The sequence below is a fragment of the Anabrus simplex genome, chromosome 1, assembly GCF_040414725.1.
Source record: "Anabrus simplex isolate iqAnaSimp1 chromosome 1, ASM4041472v1, whole genome shotgun sequence".
NCBI classification, from domain to species: Eukaryota; Metazoa; Arthropoda; class Insecta; order Orthoptera; family Tettigoniidae; genus Anabrus; species Anabrus simplex.
The window spans coordinates 1,168,683,900-1,168,703,752 of NC_090265.1; the positions used below are offsets into that span (position 1 = coordinate 1,168,683,900).

General features: G+C 38.8%; 1 protein-coding gene across 2 annotated transcripts in view; it reads right to left on the reverse strand.

The window, feature by feature from the left end:
* The window catches only part of LOC136858150 (cytochrome P450 4C1), a 332,613-nt gene that overhangs the window by 140,829 nt on the left and 171,931 nt on the right, over positions 1-19,853 (reverse strand). For both annotated transcript variants that reach the window (XM_067137477.2, XM_067137476.2), the window contains one exon: positions 17,519-17,585. In XM_067137477.2, coding sequence (XP_066993578.2) covers positions 17,519-17,585 — 67 coding nt within the window. The remainder of the gene's footprint in view (positions 1-17,518; positions 17,586-19,853) is intronic.

Consider the following 19,853-nt stretch of genomic DNA (forward strand, 5'->3'; position numbering starts at 1 on the left):
AGAATTCATTTTCACATACATTTCATCAAGATGTGGACTAACGTTATTTTTAATGTGATTTAATATCACGAACTACTCTCATTTTCTACATTTGAGTATGTGGTGCTGCTCATTTGAATTTTACATATGCACCAACTATAAAGTATCCTTTGGGTGTGAGCCTCTGTCTGCTGCTGTACTCTACCAAAGGAAATTTGAATTTCCTTGCCTTGCTCTAACCTACTGCGCAGCTTGCTGGCGCACCTTTCTGGCGTGACTAGCCGGTTTGTTGAAGCGAGCAAACTGAGTGTGTGCATCTTAAATTTTCTTGTGGGAGCTCCTCGCCTATCTATCAAAGGGAAGTTTGTATATTGTCTTATAAAACTGGGACTAGTTTCGACCCCATATATATTGGGTCATCTTCAGCCACACTCCAATTGGAAGACATAAGCAACATATATAACCAATAATGATATAAACACTGATATGACACAATTTAAACCAAATAACACATCAAAAATGTTGTGGATGATGGCGAACTATTTTGTCGTTTCTACAGCAGCTATCGTTTTTTAGTTGATCTGGGAGTTGGTATCTTTTTCTGTGTAAACACTGATATAATTTAAACCATTGATGAAGTCCAAAGAACATATCCACACTTTAAACTAAATAACACATCAAGAATCTTGTGGTTGATGGCGAACTATTTTGTCGTTTCTACAACAGCAATTGTTTTTAGTTGATCTGGGAGTTGGGTATCCTTTTCTGTGTAGACGAGCAACTTGATTGATATTCATGTTTGTTCATTGGTAATATGGGTAAAGACTTATGTAGCTTTAAGGGGAACATTCATACTTTGAATAGGTTTTCCTTATTATCAATGTAGTGATCTATTGTTTAATTAATTTGGAGGTGAATGTCTGAAAAGAAAATAATTTGAAGTAAATAATTGAGAATATAAGGGAAGCAAGAATATCAAGATAAGTATGTATACCTATATGAGGCTCACCCCTATGTTGTTCGCAAGTTACGTGCACTTGGTACGGATACCAACACCAGACTGATTGTTGAGAGGGAGCAGGAGTATAGCTTATGATGGCAGGGATTGGAGGAGTGATGTTTGAGGAGGGGCGGGTGGGGGGTGAGTAGGTAGATCAACTCAAAAACAATGGCTGTTGTAGAAACGACAAAATATTTCGCCATCAACCGCAACATTCTTGATGTGTTATTTAGTTTAAAGTGTAGATATGTTCTTTGGACTTCATCAATGGTTTAAATTATATCATTTACAAAGAAAAAGATACCAACTCCCAGATCAACTCAAAAACGATAGCTGCTGTAGAAACGACAAAATAGTTCGCCATCAACCACAATATTTTTGATGTGTTATTTAGTTTAAAGTGTAGATATGTTATTTCAGACTTCAACAATAGTTTAATAGTTTAATAGTTTAATAGTTTAATAGTTTAAATTAATACTATAAATTGTGTCATATCAGTGTTTATATCATTATTGGTTATATATGTTTCTTATGTCTTCCAATTGGAGTGTGGCTAAAGATGGCCCAATATATATGGGGTCAAAACTAGTCCCAGTTTTATAAGACGATATACAAACTAATAGTATTGAATAGGTGGACCCTTCCTACCCTTTGATAGTGATCAATTGTCAATACGAACCACAATGAAATTCATAACTTATGATAGTACCCTATCTAGATATTAAACCTGTTTAAAGAATTTCTTCAGGACATGGAATTATTATTTTGCATAAAATTTCTGGCAAATTGAAAGACTGGAAATGGTGAAATGTGCAAATTAAATCGAAGGCACCAAGATTGTAATTTTTTAATTTACTAAGTGTTACTAAATGAGGTTAGTTGTTGAGCTAGTTATATGTTTGTTATTTATGACTGATCAATCGGTAGGCAAGGTTATTAGATCATTTAATATTTTATTTTAATCAATCTTGAGTCTGTTCCTTTACTTTTCCTTATTTCATTGTCCAAAGCATAATTATATATTAAAATGACCTATTTATTATAAAAAGGCTGTCTTTTGTTAAGAATTTAACATCCTTACAGTAACAAGTTTTTCCTTTTCATGGTTATTGGTCACCAGCTCTGTCTGGGGTAAGTAATTTCTATTTTCCTTGTTTGTTATGTCGGTAATGGTGATGTCAGCTTCCACTTGTATTCTTCTTGTAAGTAAATTTTGTTGTTGCTGCCAGTGTGGGCATTTGGGGATGGTGTCCGACTGGGTCAAGTTGGCTAAGTGTTTCAGGTCACGTAACTGTAAGCTTTCATTCAGGAGGTGGTGCTTTTGAATCCCACTGTTGGCAGCCATAAAGACATTTTTCCACGGTTTCTCATTTTCACACCAGTCCAATGTTGGAGCTGAACCTTAATTAAGGCCATGGTTGGTTCCTACCTATTTCTAGGCTTTTTCCATCCCATTGTCCCAAAAGACCTACTTAAATTACAAGGAGGAGGTCACTACATGACCTGGCACTATGACCAATTAAATCAAATGTGTTTCACAAAAGAGCTAACTGACAAAAAAGCATTCAGGAGGGTCAAATAACAATGTTAAAAATCTGTTTTAAAATATGTTTAGAATATCAGTATACAGATATACCCTTGCACTTTTGTTTTCACTTAAGCATTCTTAATTACTGCCATATTTGACAGGAAATAGGATAATGATGATGTAATATTGCTGTCAGAAAACAGGCAGTACATCTTCTTTTTTTGTAAAATAAATAGTGTAGTCCAGGTAAAATGAAATGGCGTATGGCTTTTAGTGCCGGGAGTGTCTGAGGACAAGTTCGGCTCGCCAGGTGCAGGTCTTTTGATTTGACTCCCTCAGGCGACCTGCGCATCATGATGAGGATGAAATGATGATGAAGACGACACAAACACCCAGTGCCAGCAAAATTAACCAATGTTGGTTAAAATTCCCGAGACTCCCGGGAATCGAACCCAGGACCCCTGTCACCAAAGGCCAGCACGCTTGGCCATGGAGCCTCAAGGTAAAATGATTCTTTTAAACAGTGTAAAACATAATTTTCAGTGCATCAACCACATTGGATAACAGATACTGTTTTGTACCTCTGGCAGTGTTCTTTTAAATTTTTGAAACAATGATTAGTGGTGTTTTGAAAATGCCCTTCTCTTTTTGTTACCAACCCACCTGACATACATCTGTACTGATGGACACGCTCAAACCTTCAAGACAGGAACTAATGAAATGCAATTCATGAATAATAAGATAGACCTGAAATGAAGTTACTCAATTAGGCTAATGTAATTTTCACTCTCTAAAATGCTCAGTAAATATTAACATTGAAAAAATAAAATAAAAATTAAGAAAAATGTTTCTGTAATAAAGAATTTTTGAGTTCTACTTTTGTCTAACAAAAACAGGAGTCTTATGAAAATTTAAGTTCATATAAGGGAACAATATTTCAATATCAACGATTGCAAATATTACCCGATCTAGAAAACCAAGAATAATGGTTGAGATGATTCGTCGCATTGACAATGTGTCACCTCATAATCAGCAGACCTTTGGGTTGAGCAGCAACTGCTTGGTAGGCCAAGGCCTGTCACGGCTGTAGTGCTATGGGGTGTGCTTTTTATTGCAAATATTACTGTAAATCAATCAATCAATCAATCAATCAATCAATCAATCAATCAATCAATCAATCAATCAATCAATCAATCAATCAATCAATCAATCAATCAATCAATCAATCAATCAATCACTACTGATCTGCATTTAGGGCAGTCGCCCAGGTGGCAGATTCCCTATCAGTTGTTTTCCTGGCCTTTTCTTAAATGATTGCAAAGAAATTGAAAATTTATTGAACATCTCGGTAAGTTATTCCAATCCCTAAATCCCTTTCCTATAAACAAATATTTGCCCATAATTTGTCCTCTTGAATTCCAGCTTTATCTTCATATTGTGATCTTTCCTACTTTTAAAGACGCCACTCAAACGTATTCGTCTACTGATGTACTCCCACGCCATCTCTCCACTGACAGCTCGGAACATACCACTCAGTCAAGCAGCTCGTCTCCTTTCTCTCAAGTCTTCCCAGCCCAAACTTAGCAACATTTTTTGTAACGCTAATCTTTTGTCGGAAATCACCCAAATTGAACTGCATTTCGTTGGATTTTTTCCAGTTCTTGAATCAAGTAATCCTGGTGAGGGTCCCATACACTGGAACCATACTCTAGTTGGGGTCTTACCAGAGACTTATATGCCCTCTCCTTTACATCCTTACTACAACCCCTAAATACTCTCATAACCATGTGCAGAGATCTATACCCTTTATTAGCAAACATATTTATGTGATTACCCCATGAAGGTCTTTTCTTATATTAACACCTAAGTACTTACAATGATCACCCAAAGGAATTTTCACCCCATCAACACAGTAATTAAAACCGAGAGGACTTTTTTATTTGTGAAACAACCTGACTTTTAACCCCCTTTATCATCATACCATTGTCACCGTCCATCTCACAACACTATCGAGGTCATCCTGCAGCCGCTCACAATCTTGTAACTTATTTATTACTCTGTACATCTGCAAACAGCCTTATCTCTGATTCCACTTCTTTACACATATCATTGATATATATAAGAAAACATAAAGGTCCAATAATACTGCCTTGAGGAATTCCCCTCTTAATTATTACAGCAGGGTGCGAAATCGCGGGGGGAAGGGGATTTTCCCCCCCACCGACGATTTTATCTCAAAGGTTCCCCCCACAAAACTTGGCCGGGGGGATTCTTTCGTTATAAAATAATGAGGAAAATGTAGAACACATATAATTTATTACTGAAATTAATGGTTTTACTGTGCATATTTTCATAAAAAACATCAGCAGTAATTCAAATGACTGCCAGATCTTGAGCAATAAAACAACGCAGCAGTGGCAATCCAGACCTGTGGCCTATTATTCATGTTTCACTCTGACAAGTCCATCTGAAACCCGAAGAAAAGTGTAAATTACTTGAAGCTCTCATCCTTTGTCATTCTCTAAGTAGCTCGAGCTTACATCTCTCCTGTACTTCTTGGAGAGGGTGTGTGTCCGATAGGTAGCCAATAGGACAATATTCACTTAAACAGTGTACAAACCGACAAATTTGTTCAGTCAACACAGCCCTGGCAGAGGAACTTTCCACTAAGAAAGCAATAAATCAGCACTAATCGCGCCTAGTCTGGCCTTTTATAAGAAAGCGACACTCTCTCATAAACTCCTCAGCTGATTGGAATAACGTTCTAATATTTATCAGTCTCCTTATAACAACAAGATAAAAACAAATAGATCTAAAATTTACATTTTTCTAGGGGATAATAAAATTACAGGGAAATTTTTGTACCCGCTCCCCCGCCGGATACTCCCTGAAACAAACGCTGGTAGCGAAGCCCTATGTTCGTTCTCCCCCACACCACTTCTTTCTGATTTCGCACCCTGATTACAGGGTGAAGATAAAGCTCCGCCTACACTAATTCTCTGAGTTTTATTTTCTAGAAATATAGCCACCCATTCAGTCACTCTTTTTTCTAGTCCAATAGCACTCATTTTTGCCAGTAGTCTTCCATGGTCTACCCTATCAAATGCCTTAAATAGGTCAATCGCATTACAGTCCATTTGGCCTCTTGAATCCAGGATATCTGCTATATCTTGCTGAAATCCTATTAGCTGAGCTTCAGTGGAATAACCTTTCCTAAACCCAAACTGCTTTCTGTCAAACCAGTTATTAATTTCGCAAACATGTCTAATATAATCAGAAAGAATGCTTTCCCAAAGCTTACATGCAATGCATGTCAAACTGACTGGCCTGTAATTTTCAGCTTTATGTCTATCACCCTGTCCTTTATACACAGGGGCTACTATAACAATGGTGGTGATAATTGTTTTAAGAGGAAGTACAACTAGTCAACCATCCTCTATATAACACTAATCAGAGAGAAAAAATGGAAGGGTTCCGACACTTCGAAAAATGAAGATATCGGCCAAAGGAAGACAAGGGCCACGAAGTGCGTGAAAACGAAAGACTCCCTAGCCCTCGCAAGCCTAACAGCGTCGGGGCCGGAAAAGAACAAGAGTTGACCAAGGGAGGTCGGACAGGATAGATGAAAGTGAGGAGCCTGGCACAAGTAAGTGGAAGAAATGCCAGGACTCAGCTGAGGGCCCCGTGGTCGCCAACCCACGCTCCAAAGTTCAGAGCCACTGAGGCCCTTTTTAGTCGCCTCTTACGACAGGCAGGGGATACCGTGGGTGTTATTCTACCGCCCCCACCCACAGGGGAAACTACTATAGCAACACTCCATTCATTTGATATAGCTCCTTCAACCAAACAATAATCAAATAAGTAATTCAGATATTGTACTATATCCTAATCCATTGCCTTCAGTATATCCCCAGAAATCTTATCAATTCCAGCTGCTTTTCTAGTTTTCAAATTTGCATCTTACTGTAAATGTCATTATTATCATAGGTATATTTTAATACATCTTTAGTATTACTCACATCCCCCATCTGGATATTATCCTCGTAACCAACAATTTTTACATAGTGCTGACTGAATACTTCTGCCTTTTGAAGATCCTCGTATACACACTCCCCTTGTTCATTAATGATTCCTAGAATGTCCTTCTTTGAACCTGTTTCTGCCTTAAAGTACCTATACATACCCTTCCATTTTTCACTAAAATTCGTATGGCCACCAATTATGTTTGCCATCATGTTATCCTTAGCTGACTTCTTTGGTAGATTCAATTTCCTAGTAAGTTCCTTTGATTTCTCCTTACTTCCACAGCCATTTCTAACTCCATTTCTTTCCAACCTGCACCTCCTTTTTAGTCTCTTTATTTCTTTATTATAATAAGGTGGGCCTTTATCATTCCTTACCACCTTTAAAGGTACAAACCTATTTTCACATTCCTCAACAATTGCTTTAAAACCATCCCAGAGCCTGTTTACATTTTTATTTACCATTTTCCAGCAATCATAGTTACTTTTTTTAAACTGCCTCATGCCTGTTTTAACAGCCATATGGTACTGCCTAATAGTCCTACTTTTAATACCTTCCTTTCTTTCACATTTATTTTTAAGTACGACAAAAACAGCTTCATGATCACTAATACCATCTAGTACTTCAGTTTCTCTATAGAGCTCATCTGGTTTTATCAGCACCACATCCAAAATATTCTTCTCTCTAGTTGGTTCCATCACTTTCTGAATCAGGTGCCCTTCCCATATTAACTTATTTGCCATTTGTTGTTCAGGCTTCCTGTCGTTCGCATTTCCTTCCCAATTGACATTTGGTAAATTGAGTTCACCCGCTACAATCACATTCCTTTCCTTATAGTTTCCCACATAACTGATTATCTTATCAAATAATTCTGAATCAGCGTCAGCGCTACCCTTTCCCGGTCTGTACACTCCAATGATATCAAGTTGCCTATTATCATTAGAGATGAGCCTTACATCCAGAATTTCATGTGGCTCATCTTTAACTTTTTCGTAGCTTACAAATTCTTCTTTCACCAGAATTATTCTTATTCTACCTCTACGATACATACTCCAGTTCCGTGAGAATATTTCTGCATCAACTATATAATTTCTCAGCCATGATTCAACTCCTATTACAATATCTGTTAAGTATATATCTATTAAAATTCGATTCGTTTGTTTTCAATGCTTCTGCAATTGAGCACTAACATTTTTATGTCATCCCTACTTGATTTCCAGTTCGCTTAGCACCGCTCCCTAGGCCACCCTGTTTCTCTGAATGTACCTGCCTATAACACATCTAAACTAGTTTCCTAACATATGTACCACAGCGGTTAAAGTGAAGGCATCTGAGCGCAGATCGCTGTCTCCTACCCACCCATTAGGATCTAGAAATCTCACTCCCAGTTTCCCACATACCCACTCCATAATCTCTTTTAAATCCCCAATCACCTTCCAGTCAGTATCCCTCCTACACAGTATTCCACTGATAACAATCTCCGCTTCCTTAAACTTCATCCGTGCTGCATTTACCAGATCCCACACATCCCCAACTATTTTGGTACTTGTACCTGCTTGCCTTACGTTGTTAGTACCAACGTGAGACACTACCACCTTCCCCTTTCCCTCTTCCTTCTCTTCTACTTTCCTCAACATCTGCCTCAACCTGATTCCTGGATAACACTCTACCCTGGTTCCCTTTCCTCTACACACTTTCCCCACATGTCTAATGATGGAATCCCCCAGGACCAGATCCTCAACACTACCCACCTCATTTGAACCCCTCCCCTCCTGGTCAGCCCTATCTTCTCTCGCTGCTGCAGATGCTACTTCCTCCTCCCTTTTCTCCCTCTCATGACCCTGTTCCACCTGTCTTTTCCTTTCCACTATACTACATTTCCCTTTTCTACCTTTCCCCTTCCTCCTATTTCCACACATATCAGCAACAGGTCCCTGTTCGTCATCTTCTCTCGGTTGTTCTACCTGCAGTGACTCGTATCGGTTTCTCACAGACACCTGTCCTGAATTCTGATCCTGAACAGTGCCCTTAGCCTGCAATCTCCTTCTCCTTAAAACATTAGACCACCTGTCTTCTACAATTCCCCTATTTCCTTCCCATCCCTCCTTTATACCTACTGTATCCTGTACATTATTGAGGGAGGCCTACTTTCCTTCCTGTCTTCTGAGAAAATCCTAATTATCTCCCTCAAACTCTCCAACTCCTCCCTCATACTCCTTAATGCCTGGCCACACCCACAGCTCTTACACTTGCACTGCGTAGCCATTATTACGGAATAATGGGAAGAAAAGGAAAAATAAAATAACTTATGCCGTGCAAATAAAAATGAAAGGAAAGAAATACTGCCTATAAAATCGAAAGGAAAGAAATATTGTCTAGGATAGTTTACAAAGATCACACAACAAGGTAATTAATATATGTTACCACTACACTACAATACTACTTAGTTATACACCCTAACAGAATGAAAATTGCTGTTAATTCCTGAAAACCGAAAGTAATACACAAGAATTAGGTCTACACAATTCTAAACTGCAGTTAAGTCTACCCTAATTACTGCAACAGAGTTCTAGTAAGTGAGTTAATACAGATAATACAGATACTATACTGCACAAATATTTCACAGTGATAGAATAAACACACTAATTTATAATAAGATACCTACTATAATACACTATAATTATTTTAAACTATGTTCAGACGTACCCTAATTATAATACAAAAGGTTATTACTAAGCACAATCAGAAATGGAAATTACAATTAAAGTTTGAAATTCGCAAGGCTACTCAAAATAATGGAATAAACACTCTAATTTCTAATAAGTAACTACAATACACTGCAACAGTTTAAAAACTTCGTTCAGACGTATCCTAATTACAATAGGTTATTATTAAGCACAAATAGAAATGAAAACTGCAACTAGGACTCAAGGATTACCAACAAAGTTAAACGCGTAGACAGAAGATTACTTCTTTAGTATTACTTTATCTTACTATGCTCTAATAGGAATGAAACCTTGCGTTTGGTTAAATGCTTAAGTATCGAAAGGATCGCCGTACACAAAGAAAACACGAATATAACAGGCAAGATACTATCTAATATGCCGGTACCGGTACCATATCTTCACTACAATTCTCAATTGAAATGTGGTTATGTGGTTATTACAGCTGGTGGATTACTATTATTTTCCCTACTCCACGGGACGGAGAATAAAAGTGTCCTTAATTAGGCCTACTGAAAAATACGAGGTTGTCTACAATAATTTCTGAAAAATATTTCTGTCAAAACTACTCCTACTACTCCAGGGACTGGAATTGCAATTACTGCGATATATGAACTTTATTATTATTAGCTAACCGCTCATAAATACTCGAAGATCGAGGGAGTGAAAGATAAATTACGGATACTTTAACTACCTACTCAGAACTACAAATGATTGGAATACAAGATCAGCTGATTTTTATTTATATTTACTTGACTACACTATTTTATACACCCTTTGTTCACGACTTAGCGAACAATGCAATATTTGAATATGAAGAGCGACAATAATCAATAACAATAAAACGACTGCTAACTATTACCGTGTAATCTCTTTAACTTCTTTTTAAATGGGAGTTTACAGGCGTATCGTGTTTTTTAATGTACCTACCGTAGTAAATTATTACCTTCGCGATAGTTTGAACGGATATCTATACGAAATACTGGAGAAATCCTAATCCTTATGATAATCTGCCTTTGTAGGTATTATACCAACCAAACTACAGATATTTACAAATATTTTTAAAGTTAATATTATTACCTAAAGTATTTTCTAAACCTAAATTAGAAACAAGGTACACCTAACTAGCCTACGTAACCTAGAAAACGTAATTTACTGAAGACCAACTGAATTACTTGTTATAAAATTTAAATAAATATCACTACTCCCAGTTTCTACCACCAAGCACTAAACACCACTATATAAATAGCTCTACTGTAAATGAATCACAAATACACACAATTAAGCTATTTCAATAGGTTTAAACTACTTTATCACCACAATAATGCAAGAGCTCTCTCAACAGCCAACTGTTCTCAAGCGCACCCAACAATGCAACCTCATTAACACGAACTCACATGTGCTGAATACTCAGTTAACATGAACAAATTTTTGGTCCCAGCAGGGAATGTATTATTTCGTATGGAATATCTCCTCGGTTAACATGGATTTTGGATATCACAAACTATGAAGTCTTTTTCAGCTCCCTGCATCACTATATCTCACTTAACGTGAATCATCACATTAAATGATTGTGTCTCTTAAGTTGCTTTTTCCTAGGAATGCAAGAAATGCGCATAGTTGAAAGTAAACCCTTGCCAAACCATAGATTATATATGTATGTTTTGCTATAAAAAAATGGGTTAACACTGACGTTTCTTGGTGCATTTAGATGGATAATTATGAACGTTAATGAGTCAACAATCCACTTGTATTCCTACCCTGCATAATCATTTCAATAATGTGCACATTAACTGTGAGGATAGACCACAATTTGAGATTAATAGTTGTTATTGTTTGAGGTAGCAGTAGCCACGGGTGGCCCAGTTTGGCTGCGCAGTAGATGTTAAGTTTTCTCTCGTCCTGCTCGTGACGTCATCACAGGAGCACCGTGACTGTGTAGCATACAACCGCACGTGTATCTTATTTCGTTGTTTATCGCTGTCTGTCTTATAAATAAAGGATTTCCACGTAATATCTATACGTAGTTTTTTCCGTATATTGCTATTGGTTTATATAGTGGCCTACTGTATTTTGCGTAGTGTGTGTGTGTGTGTCGTACTTCGTTTCTGTGAGATGTCTGTTAAGTTGCAGTGTTTCGTGCAGTGAGGTGGTGCACTTATTTTCTTTTCGTTAGTTGCGTGAAGAGTGTAATAGTAGCTGCAAGGTAGTTAGAGTAAGAGGTAGGGATCACGCGCAGGTCTCCCCACCACGCTTGGCCGTCGATGACGTCAGCGTGCACCCTCAGCGCCTTGTCTTCTGTTTCAGCCACAAGTTAGAGATAAGAGAACTTCATTGATATTTTAACATCACCTAACAAAAGGCATTCCACTTCACTATTACGAGAGTAATAATAGGAGATCAAATACAGTGTGAATCCAGCAGCGTTTCTGAAGTATTTCGATCTGTATAAAAGGTTGTAACAATGCTAAGACTGTGATCGCAGTGGAATGGCCGTTCCGTATGTTCATGTTTTCAACACCCATGATAACAGTAACAAGGGGCTCTAATTGTTACAGACTCGAACATTTAAGCTTGATGACTGCAAGAAATATGTCCGTTGTTACAAGCAATATTGGGAAACTGTATACACTGTCAACAACACAAACAGCAAATGTTAGGAAACTGTCCACAAAACAAACAGTACAGTAAATGTTCTCCTCCAAGTGCCAGGAACTGACAAATTCCACGTTAACATTATATAGGCCATATAAATTAATGAGCCTGTATACTAACATTCTTAGCACTGGTTTCATATACAACATATTAAATTGCCTTTCATAAAAAAATAACAGGCTTGTTATACACAAAGAATAATGCTGATATTTAAAGAAAGAATATCAAACACGCTTATCCATAGCATCAGTGGAATTTCTTTGCTTTTCTTCTTTCTTTATCGGTATTGTATTAACTGAAACCCGGTCTCCATTCGAATAAAAGAACGGCTTTTCACGAAGCAACTTGCAAACTCATAAATTTCTGGGAATTTCTTCTTCAGGATATCCGTAAGGTTTGTGATGATGTTAGAACCCTCTTTCAGTTATTTCCCGAGCTCGATAGCTGCAGTTGCTTAAGTGCGGCCAGTATCCAGTATTCGGGAGGTAGTGGGTTCGAACCCCACTGTCGGCAACCCTGAAGATGGTTTTCCGTGGTTTCCCATTTTCACACCAAGCAAATGCTGGGGCTGTACCTTAATTAAGGCCACGGACGCTTCCTTCCCACTCCTAGCCCTTTCCTGTCCCATCGTCGCCATAAGACCTGTGTCGGTGCGACGTAAAGCAACTTGCAAAAAAAATGGAACTCTTTTTTAAATCTAATTTCCACCCCTTGTAGTTTGACCTGTTTTCTCTCCGTAATTGCTTTCTATATCGAGGTTCTTCTTTACCCTAAAAGCTACAATACAGCCAGTGAAGTTTTCAGGCACTTCAACACGATCCTTGGTTTCGCGACTGTCCTCGAGCTGTTTTACTAGTTCTTCAAGGGCTTAAACGAACCCTTGCTCATCCTCCGGTAAAGAATTTGATGTTGTGGGCTCAACGCTGGCCTTCGACTGGCACACGATATCCGAGTTTTGATCGAGTTCATCAGTAGCATGTAACATTTTTGGGCGTAGTGTTTCATAATCTTCCGGAGAACAAATGGAATTTCTTATCGCCTCGGAAGCGTTGAGGCTAAGAAGCAATGATCTCACCTGTCGGAAGAGGATGGTCATAAAGCCTTCCGAACCCTCGAAGCTGAGAAAGCTTTCAATAATGACTTGATTACTTCTGTCACCATTTATTTAGGTCAGTGGCTTTAGGGAATACATGAAAGTGTATGTTTCGTTCCTTCGCGTGCCTGCTATGATTTGTGCAGCCTGCAATGGCATGACAAAGCATACTGAAAAGTGTACATTATTACAGCTTTTTACGTTTTATCACATAAAATAAACACACACGGTTTCTTATACACCACAGATATGTTACTATCGTGTATTATTAGCACCTAGCTTCTGCGTGTACAGCGATTCTTATTCTAACTACCTCTACCTCATTCAGAGCAGATTCAACGCGAGGGTCCTGCGTGACGTCACAGCTCTGCTTTGCTACTGCGCACCTCTCTCATGATCCCTACCTTGTATTCTACGTACCTTGTAGTAGCTGGAATGATATCATTGTAGTGTATATATTTTTCTTCTTTCGTAATCTGGTTACCCTCCAGGGTTGGTGTCTCCCTGGGACTCAGCGAGGGATCCCACCTCTACCGCCTCAAGGGCGGTGTCCTGGAGCTTCAGACTCTGGGTCAGGGATACAACTGGGGAGGATGGCCAGTACCTCACCCAGGCGGCCTCACCTGCTATGCTGAACAAAAAGTCTTGTGGACGGATGGAAAGATCGGAAGGGATAGACAAGGAAGAGGGAAGGAAGAGGCCGTGGCCTTAAGTAAGGTACCATCCCAGCATTTGCCTGGAGGAGAAGTGGGAAACCACGGAAAACCACTTCAAAGATGGCTGAGGTGGGAGTCGAACCCACCTCTACTCAGTTGACCTCCCGAGGCTGAGTGTACCCCGTTTCAGCCCTCGTGCCACTTGCGCGTCATTTTGCGAAATTTTAAGTGTGAATAACATTTCTTAAATTTGTTAGGCTAAAGCGGATGATATCTGTTCGAAATAACTGACAACAATGCCTGGATGTGCAGTAACTGGCTGTCTTCATACAGCAGAAAGACGAAAGGAACAGATATCGTGTATCATTCATTTCCTAAAGCTTCAGACCTGCAAACATTTTGATACAAAAATATAAAAGGAAGGATTTCTTCAATGTAGCTACTTCTACTGTGTGCTCGCGGCATTTTACTGACACCAGTTATGTTCCCGATTTAAGAGCAGGATTACTGCATTTTCCTCCCAAGAAGATCTTGAAAAAAGATGCAGTACCTACAGAGAACCTTCTCGGTAGCATTTACAGTAGTAGCCCAGTAAGTGCACAATTATTCCTGAGAAATTCGTCAGTTCCACAGTCTTCGGAGCAAAAAATGGAGAAGAACAGACCACGGACACTCACGGACGTGCTGAACTGTCACGCATACCTAATATTATACGCAAATTGTGTCAAATAATAAGCAGTAAATTCCCCGCTGTACCTCCAGAAATAGTAAAAATGTAGGTTAGAACGAGAACATTTATACGTATACGACAAATGAACATTCGGGAAAGGACTGAAAGATCCATAGCAGCTCATCGGCGAAAGGCACGGCAGTGGATTTTATCTTCAAAAGCAACCACTTCATGACATCTGATCTCACAGGTAGAACTGTATTCTAATTAAGTGTTTTTCCTCTTCTTTCTTATTCTTTAATTTTAAAAAGTAGGAATATCTATGCATGGTTTCGAATATGAACTTACTTCTGCTGCTGTTATAATGTGTTAAGCTTTAAACTCGACACCTGCGGAAATGAGTCAGTATATCGTATGTTAACATACGGTAGTTCAATTACGGAAGTTCTGCTATCAACATTTAATATTACAAACATTTCATATCTCTAAATATTTATGTTGACAGATTTGAGAGAACCTTCCTCAAACTAAATAGAGGAACTTGGATTTGTTAATAAATTTCAAACGTTGGTCAGTGTGCCGTCTCGTTACATTTACGCCTTACTCGTAATAGAAATAATGAAAACTTACTATGCTGTACTCTCTCTCAATCTTATTACAGCAGTAAACTTTGTCTGGTCTGCAGTTAGTTCTGAGAAACTGTAATGTTTGCTGGTATTACGAGATTCCTACTAATCTGCGCGCTCTGGACTCGGCTGCTTTGCTCCTACTGTGACGTCATTTCATTAACCAATAGCAGCTCGTCTCGCGTTGGGCCCAACCTTTAGTAGTGTTTAAGAACCTTGGCAGTAGCGACTAGGAGGTCAATGTAAGTTCACATAGCTGCCAGGAAATTTCAAACACCTTGAACATTTTGGAATGTTTTGCAGCAACATCTGAAGTCAATGATGAGTTTATTAACTCATGAAAAAAACGAAATAGTGTATTGGCTTTTAGTGCCGGGAGTGTCCGAGGACAAGTTTGGCTAACCAGTTGCAGGTCTTTTGATTTGTAATATTAAAGTCATGAAAATCATGTAATTTTTTTCATTTAAATTTAAAAACGTAATATTATAAGAAGAATTTGGAGTAGGGAATTTTTTATCTGTGTATCTTTATATTGGTGTAACTTTAATTTGTGTAAGAGTCTGCACATGGCATGACAGTGTAGGTTGCTCAAGAACTGTGCAATACGGAAAACAGTGGCTATATCTGGAAAGACGGTTGAAGTAGGTTGAAAGTGTTACGTGTAGTTTAGAAACCCGGGCTTAGGCCGGGAAGTGGATGCTGAAGATGATAATTCATCAATGTGGACAGACGTGCAAGATCGCCATTTGCGGATCGGCAGCTTGGTAACCAATCTGAAAGCTCCGATTTCGAACGAGGTTGCATTGGCCGAGAGACGCTTGAAGATGTGGCAGTGGTAGTGTTGATTCCTGTGGATTTTAGTAGATGCTTCGCCACATGGAGCGAGTCTATATACTGTATGCATGCGCGTGCAACGGGTTTCTTAGCTTACTTGTTATGAAGTGATGGAGGAAACATATTGTGCGTGCGTGCTACGAGTTTATTATTATTACTGTTCACGACTATTGAGGTTGCTGTTGATGACGATTGCCGCTCCGAAATCTTTGCTGTACGAGTTCTTTAAGGCTGCATTACTGTACAATTACGGAATCATGACGAGTGCTTTACTCGTTAATTCACATTCCCGGTGATCAGTTGGTGGAAGATGCTACATAGTGTTCTTTTGTGAGTGAGACTATGGATTATTCCTCGCCGAGGAAATGCACATTGTGGGCAGTATGCTCATTCTTTGAATACTACGGCATGTTTGTCGTTATTTATTAATCCCACAGCAGACATTTTACATTGTGGATAAGTATGGCTTAGTAACAAAGTATAGTGAGGTGACTGGTACAGTCTTATTATTCTAGGATATAATCGATTTGAAGCGTCGCCTTCAGAACTATGTACAATTGTGGTGTATAGCTTGTAGATGTTGTTTGTGTATGTTTATATTGGTCTCGTCACGTGATGATAATTGTTGTTTTTTGTTTTGTTTTAATGTTGTTTTGGGAGTAAATTTTTGTAGGGAAACTCGTGGTAAATATTTTATCGGTGGAGTGAGGAAAAACCTGGCATGCTATCCAAATTTAATTTCAGGGGTAAACAGTAACAGGTAAGGTTATAAAGCAAGTATTGAGCCTCGTCATCCTGGTGACCGTCGGCTTGGTAGAGGGAGTTCCTTGTTGCTCTACAGAGTTAATTATTCCTATAATTTTTTTGCAGGTGGTGCCCAATTTTGTTATTTATGCTTTATCCTAGTGACCATTTATCCAGTTAGTATTTTCAATTTTGCCAAGATGTTACAGCCCATAGGCGACCTGGGCATCGTGATGAGGATGAAATGATGATGAAGGCAACACGTGCACCCAGCCCCCATGCCAGCGAAATTAACCAGGTATGGTTAAAATTCTCGACCTTGCCGGTAATCGAACCCGGGACCCCTGTGACCAAAGGCCAGCACGCTAACCATTTAGCCAGGGAGCCGGACAATTGAAATTATGAACATAGCTGGCTGTGAAGTTACAAGGCACTTCCATTCCTGTGAGCTTCTGTGAAACATACTTGAATTTTCCTCCCAGAAATGACTTGAGTACCTCAACAGTTATTTATGTAGTAAAATATACTGTAGGCCTACAATATACCAGTACTCTATAATATTGTACTGTAAAGTAAAGTAACTGATATTCTACCTTCTAAATTTAGGTATTCCTTTAATGTGAATCCTTTTAGCATGAATTCTTGTTTTTCTGGTCCCTTGGATTTCATGTTAGCAAGGTTTTAATTTATTTCATATATATCTTCTCTAGTGTCCTGTCAATGCATGTGCTTCATAAGGATGCTTGCAGTGCCATTTCAATGGTATACTAGCCTCTGGCACCTTGGAGAAGTGTGGTAGTCCAACTGATGAACCCACCCTGAGGCAATACACTGGTAATTTCATGGTTGAAAACTCATAAGAGCTTGAATACCCTTATAACTTGAGTCTTGTGTAATATATGATGAGCGTCTCCGAAAACCATTAAAGTAGTTAATGGGACGTAAAGCCAATAGCATTATTAATATGTGATGATACAGCTTTCTTACCTCTTCCTTCAGTATTAGTAGGATCATTTACTTCAGCTTTATATTCAGCTCTTCTCTGTTTAATGATCTGAAAATAAACAAAATGAGTTACCCAGTTATGATATTCTGACTCATTCACTGATAATCACTAAGATGAGATGTGGAGTCTTGTTATACATGACAACAGAAAGTACAATAAGAAAGATAGCAGTGACCTACCAGATCGGTGCATGATCGATAGCATTCATGTACATCAGTAACAAAGCCAGAGAGTAGACAGGGTAAGCTGAGCTTTCCTAAATATGTTCTGATGAAAAGTAACTTGATTAATTTGAACGTTTTAAATTCAAACTTGTTCTTGCAGTTCCTTCACATTCTTATATAATACATTGTAAAAATTCTTGTTTAATTCAAAGTAAAAATATAATAGTTTCAAAGAAATTACAGAAAAACCTCTTTAATTCAAAATAGTATCTAATTAAAAGCTGCAAGTCCCGGGAGGCAAGATATATCTTTATGTGCAATTTGAATTGTTTAATTCAAAATATGGATAAATCATAATTTGAAGTATCGTGCTGGTCCCAGAAGTGGAAAAATATGCTTTTTCACTCATTCACTCCCAGCTCCATCCACTGGTATGTAATCATATAGTAGTGATGGACAGTCTGAGACGAGGTCTCTATATTTCTCGAGATTTCTCGAGACTAGCGCAAGCACTATTTCTCGCGAGAAATTTCGAGAGATCTCGAGAGCGTTGTCACCGCATTGTGTGGCGATCAGCGTGTCGTAGGCCTACATGTGGTAGCAGCTGTATGCTGTTTGTGCCGAATATGCGAATAGCAAACTACGCGCCTTCTCCATTCCGTAAATGTGTGTCAGCAAGCGACTAGGGTGTTCATTTCTACCGAGGTCTATTTTGACGCAATATAATTAAGAATGATACGCATTCTGACATTGTATGCATTGGTAGGTACATGAATAAATAGGCTTAGTACAGAAACTGAAGGCTGCTGTAGGTACACGTACCTGGATACTAGAGGCATGCATTATTCGAACTCGAGACGAGGCAAGATGCGCTTTGCTGCATATGCAACCACCATTATGCATGAGTGGAATGTGTAATCTAAAATGCTTGAGTTTGCTCCATTTCTTTCGACAGGTAGGTGTACATCGTTATCAGACCCCACATACAACATCATATGACCACTACTTGTGTTTACCGATATTTTGGTGACGAAGGAAATAATTCCTTACAATGTTATAGATTATTCGCGTCACAATTAGGTACATCGATATATGACGCTGCAATGTGTAATTGTATCTAGTTGCACGCGACAACTTTAAGACGATGTCCGAAACGCAACGTAAGTCGTGGATGTCGGTTATTTTGAAGAGATATCACATAGCATAGCCCGCTGTGTTGCTTGTTTAAAAGAAGTAAAAATATGTCGGCAGAAATACTTCTGGGATGATCCGGCACTTAAAAACGCACATCAGTGAAGAGGATTAGTCACAGAACACCCCCGGCCCGGCCTGCATTCACATGAGGCTACCCTGTCGACAACGACTGCGAGGTATCCTATCTACAGTTATTAACAAATTATCCGGGTTATTCAGCCAAGAAGTCCACCTGAAATAACTCCTGAACAGTTTAAAATACTGACATTCTGTTTTCACTTTCGTTAATGGTATTAAGGAGCTCATAGTTCAACATGAAGTGCTTTCCTAAGCTTTTGAAGAAATTTATCGTCACACACGTTTCCATATGAGAACTGCTGATGATACACTATGAAGCTTACGCTCGTAGTTTCTGGGACGTCGCACAGGTCGCGGCACACGAGAATCGTCTCGAGAGCGTTGCCATTCACCCCTGTCGAAAGAATTGAAGCAAACTCGGGAATTTTAGACTACATGTTCCACTCATGTGTAATGGTGGTTGCATATGTAGCAAAGCACATCATTCTTTCCCCGTCTCAAGTTTGAATAATGCACGTCTCTAGTGTCCAAGTAGGTGTACATCCTATCTACAGTTATTCACAAATTATGCAGGGTTATTCAGTCAAGATGTCCACCCCAAATAAGTCGGAAACAGTTTAAGAAACTGACATTCTGTTTTGACTTTCATTAATGATATTACAGAGTTCATAGTTAAACATGCAGTACTTTTCCGGGCCTTTGACACAATTTATTGGCTCACACGTTTCCACATTAGAACGTTTTTTCACGCAATGGCTGTTGCTGATATACTATCAAGTTTACACTCGTAGTTACTAGTACGTCTCACAGCTCACACTACAGGAGAATCGGTCTGGAGATTCTCGCGAGAGTCTCGAGATCTGCGACGTCAGTCTCGAGA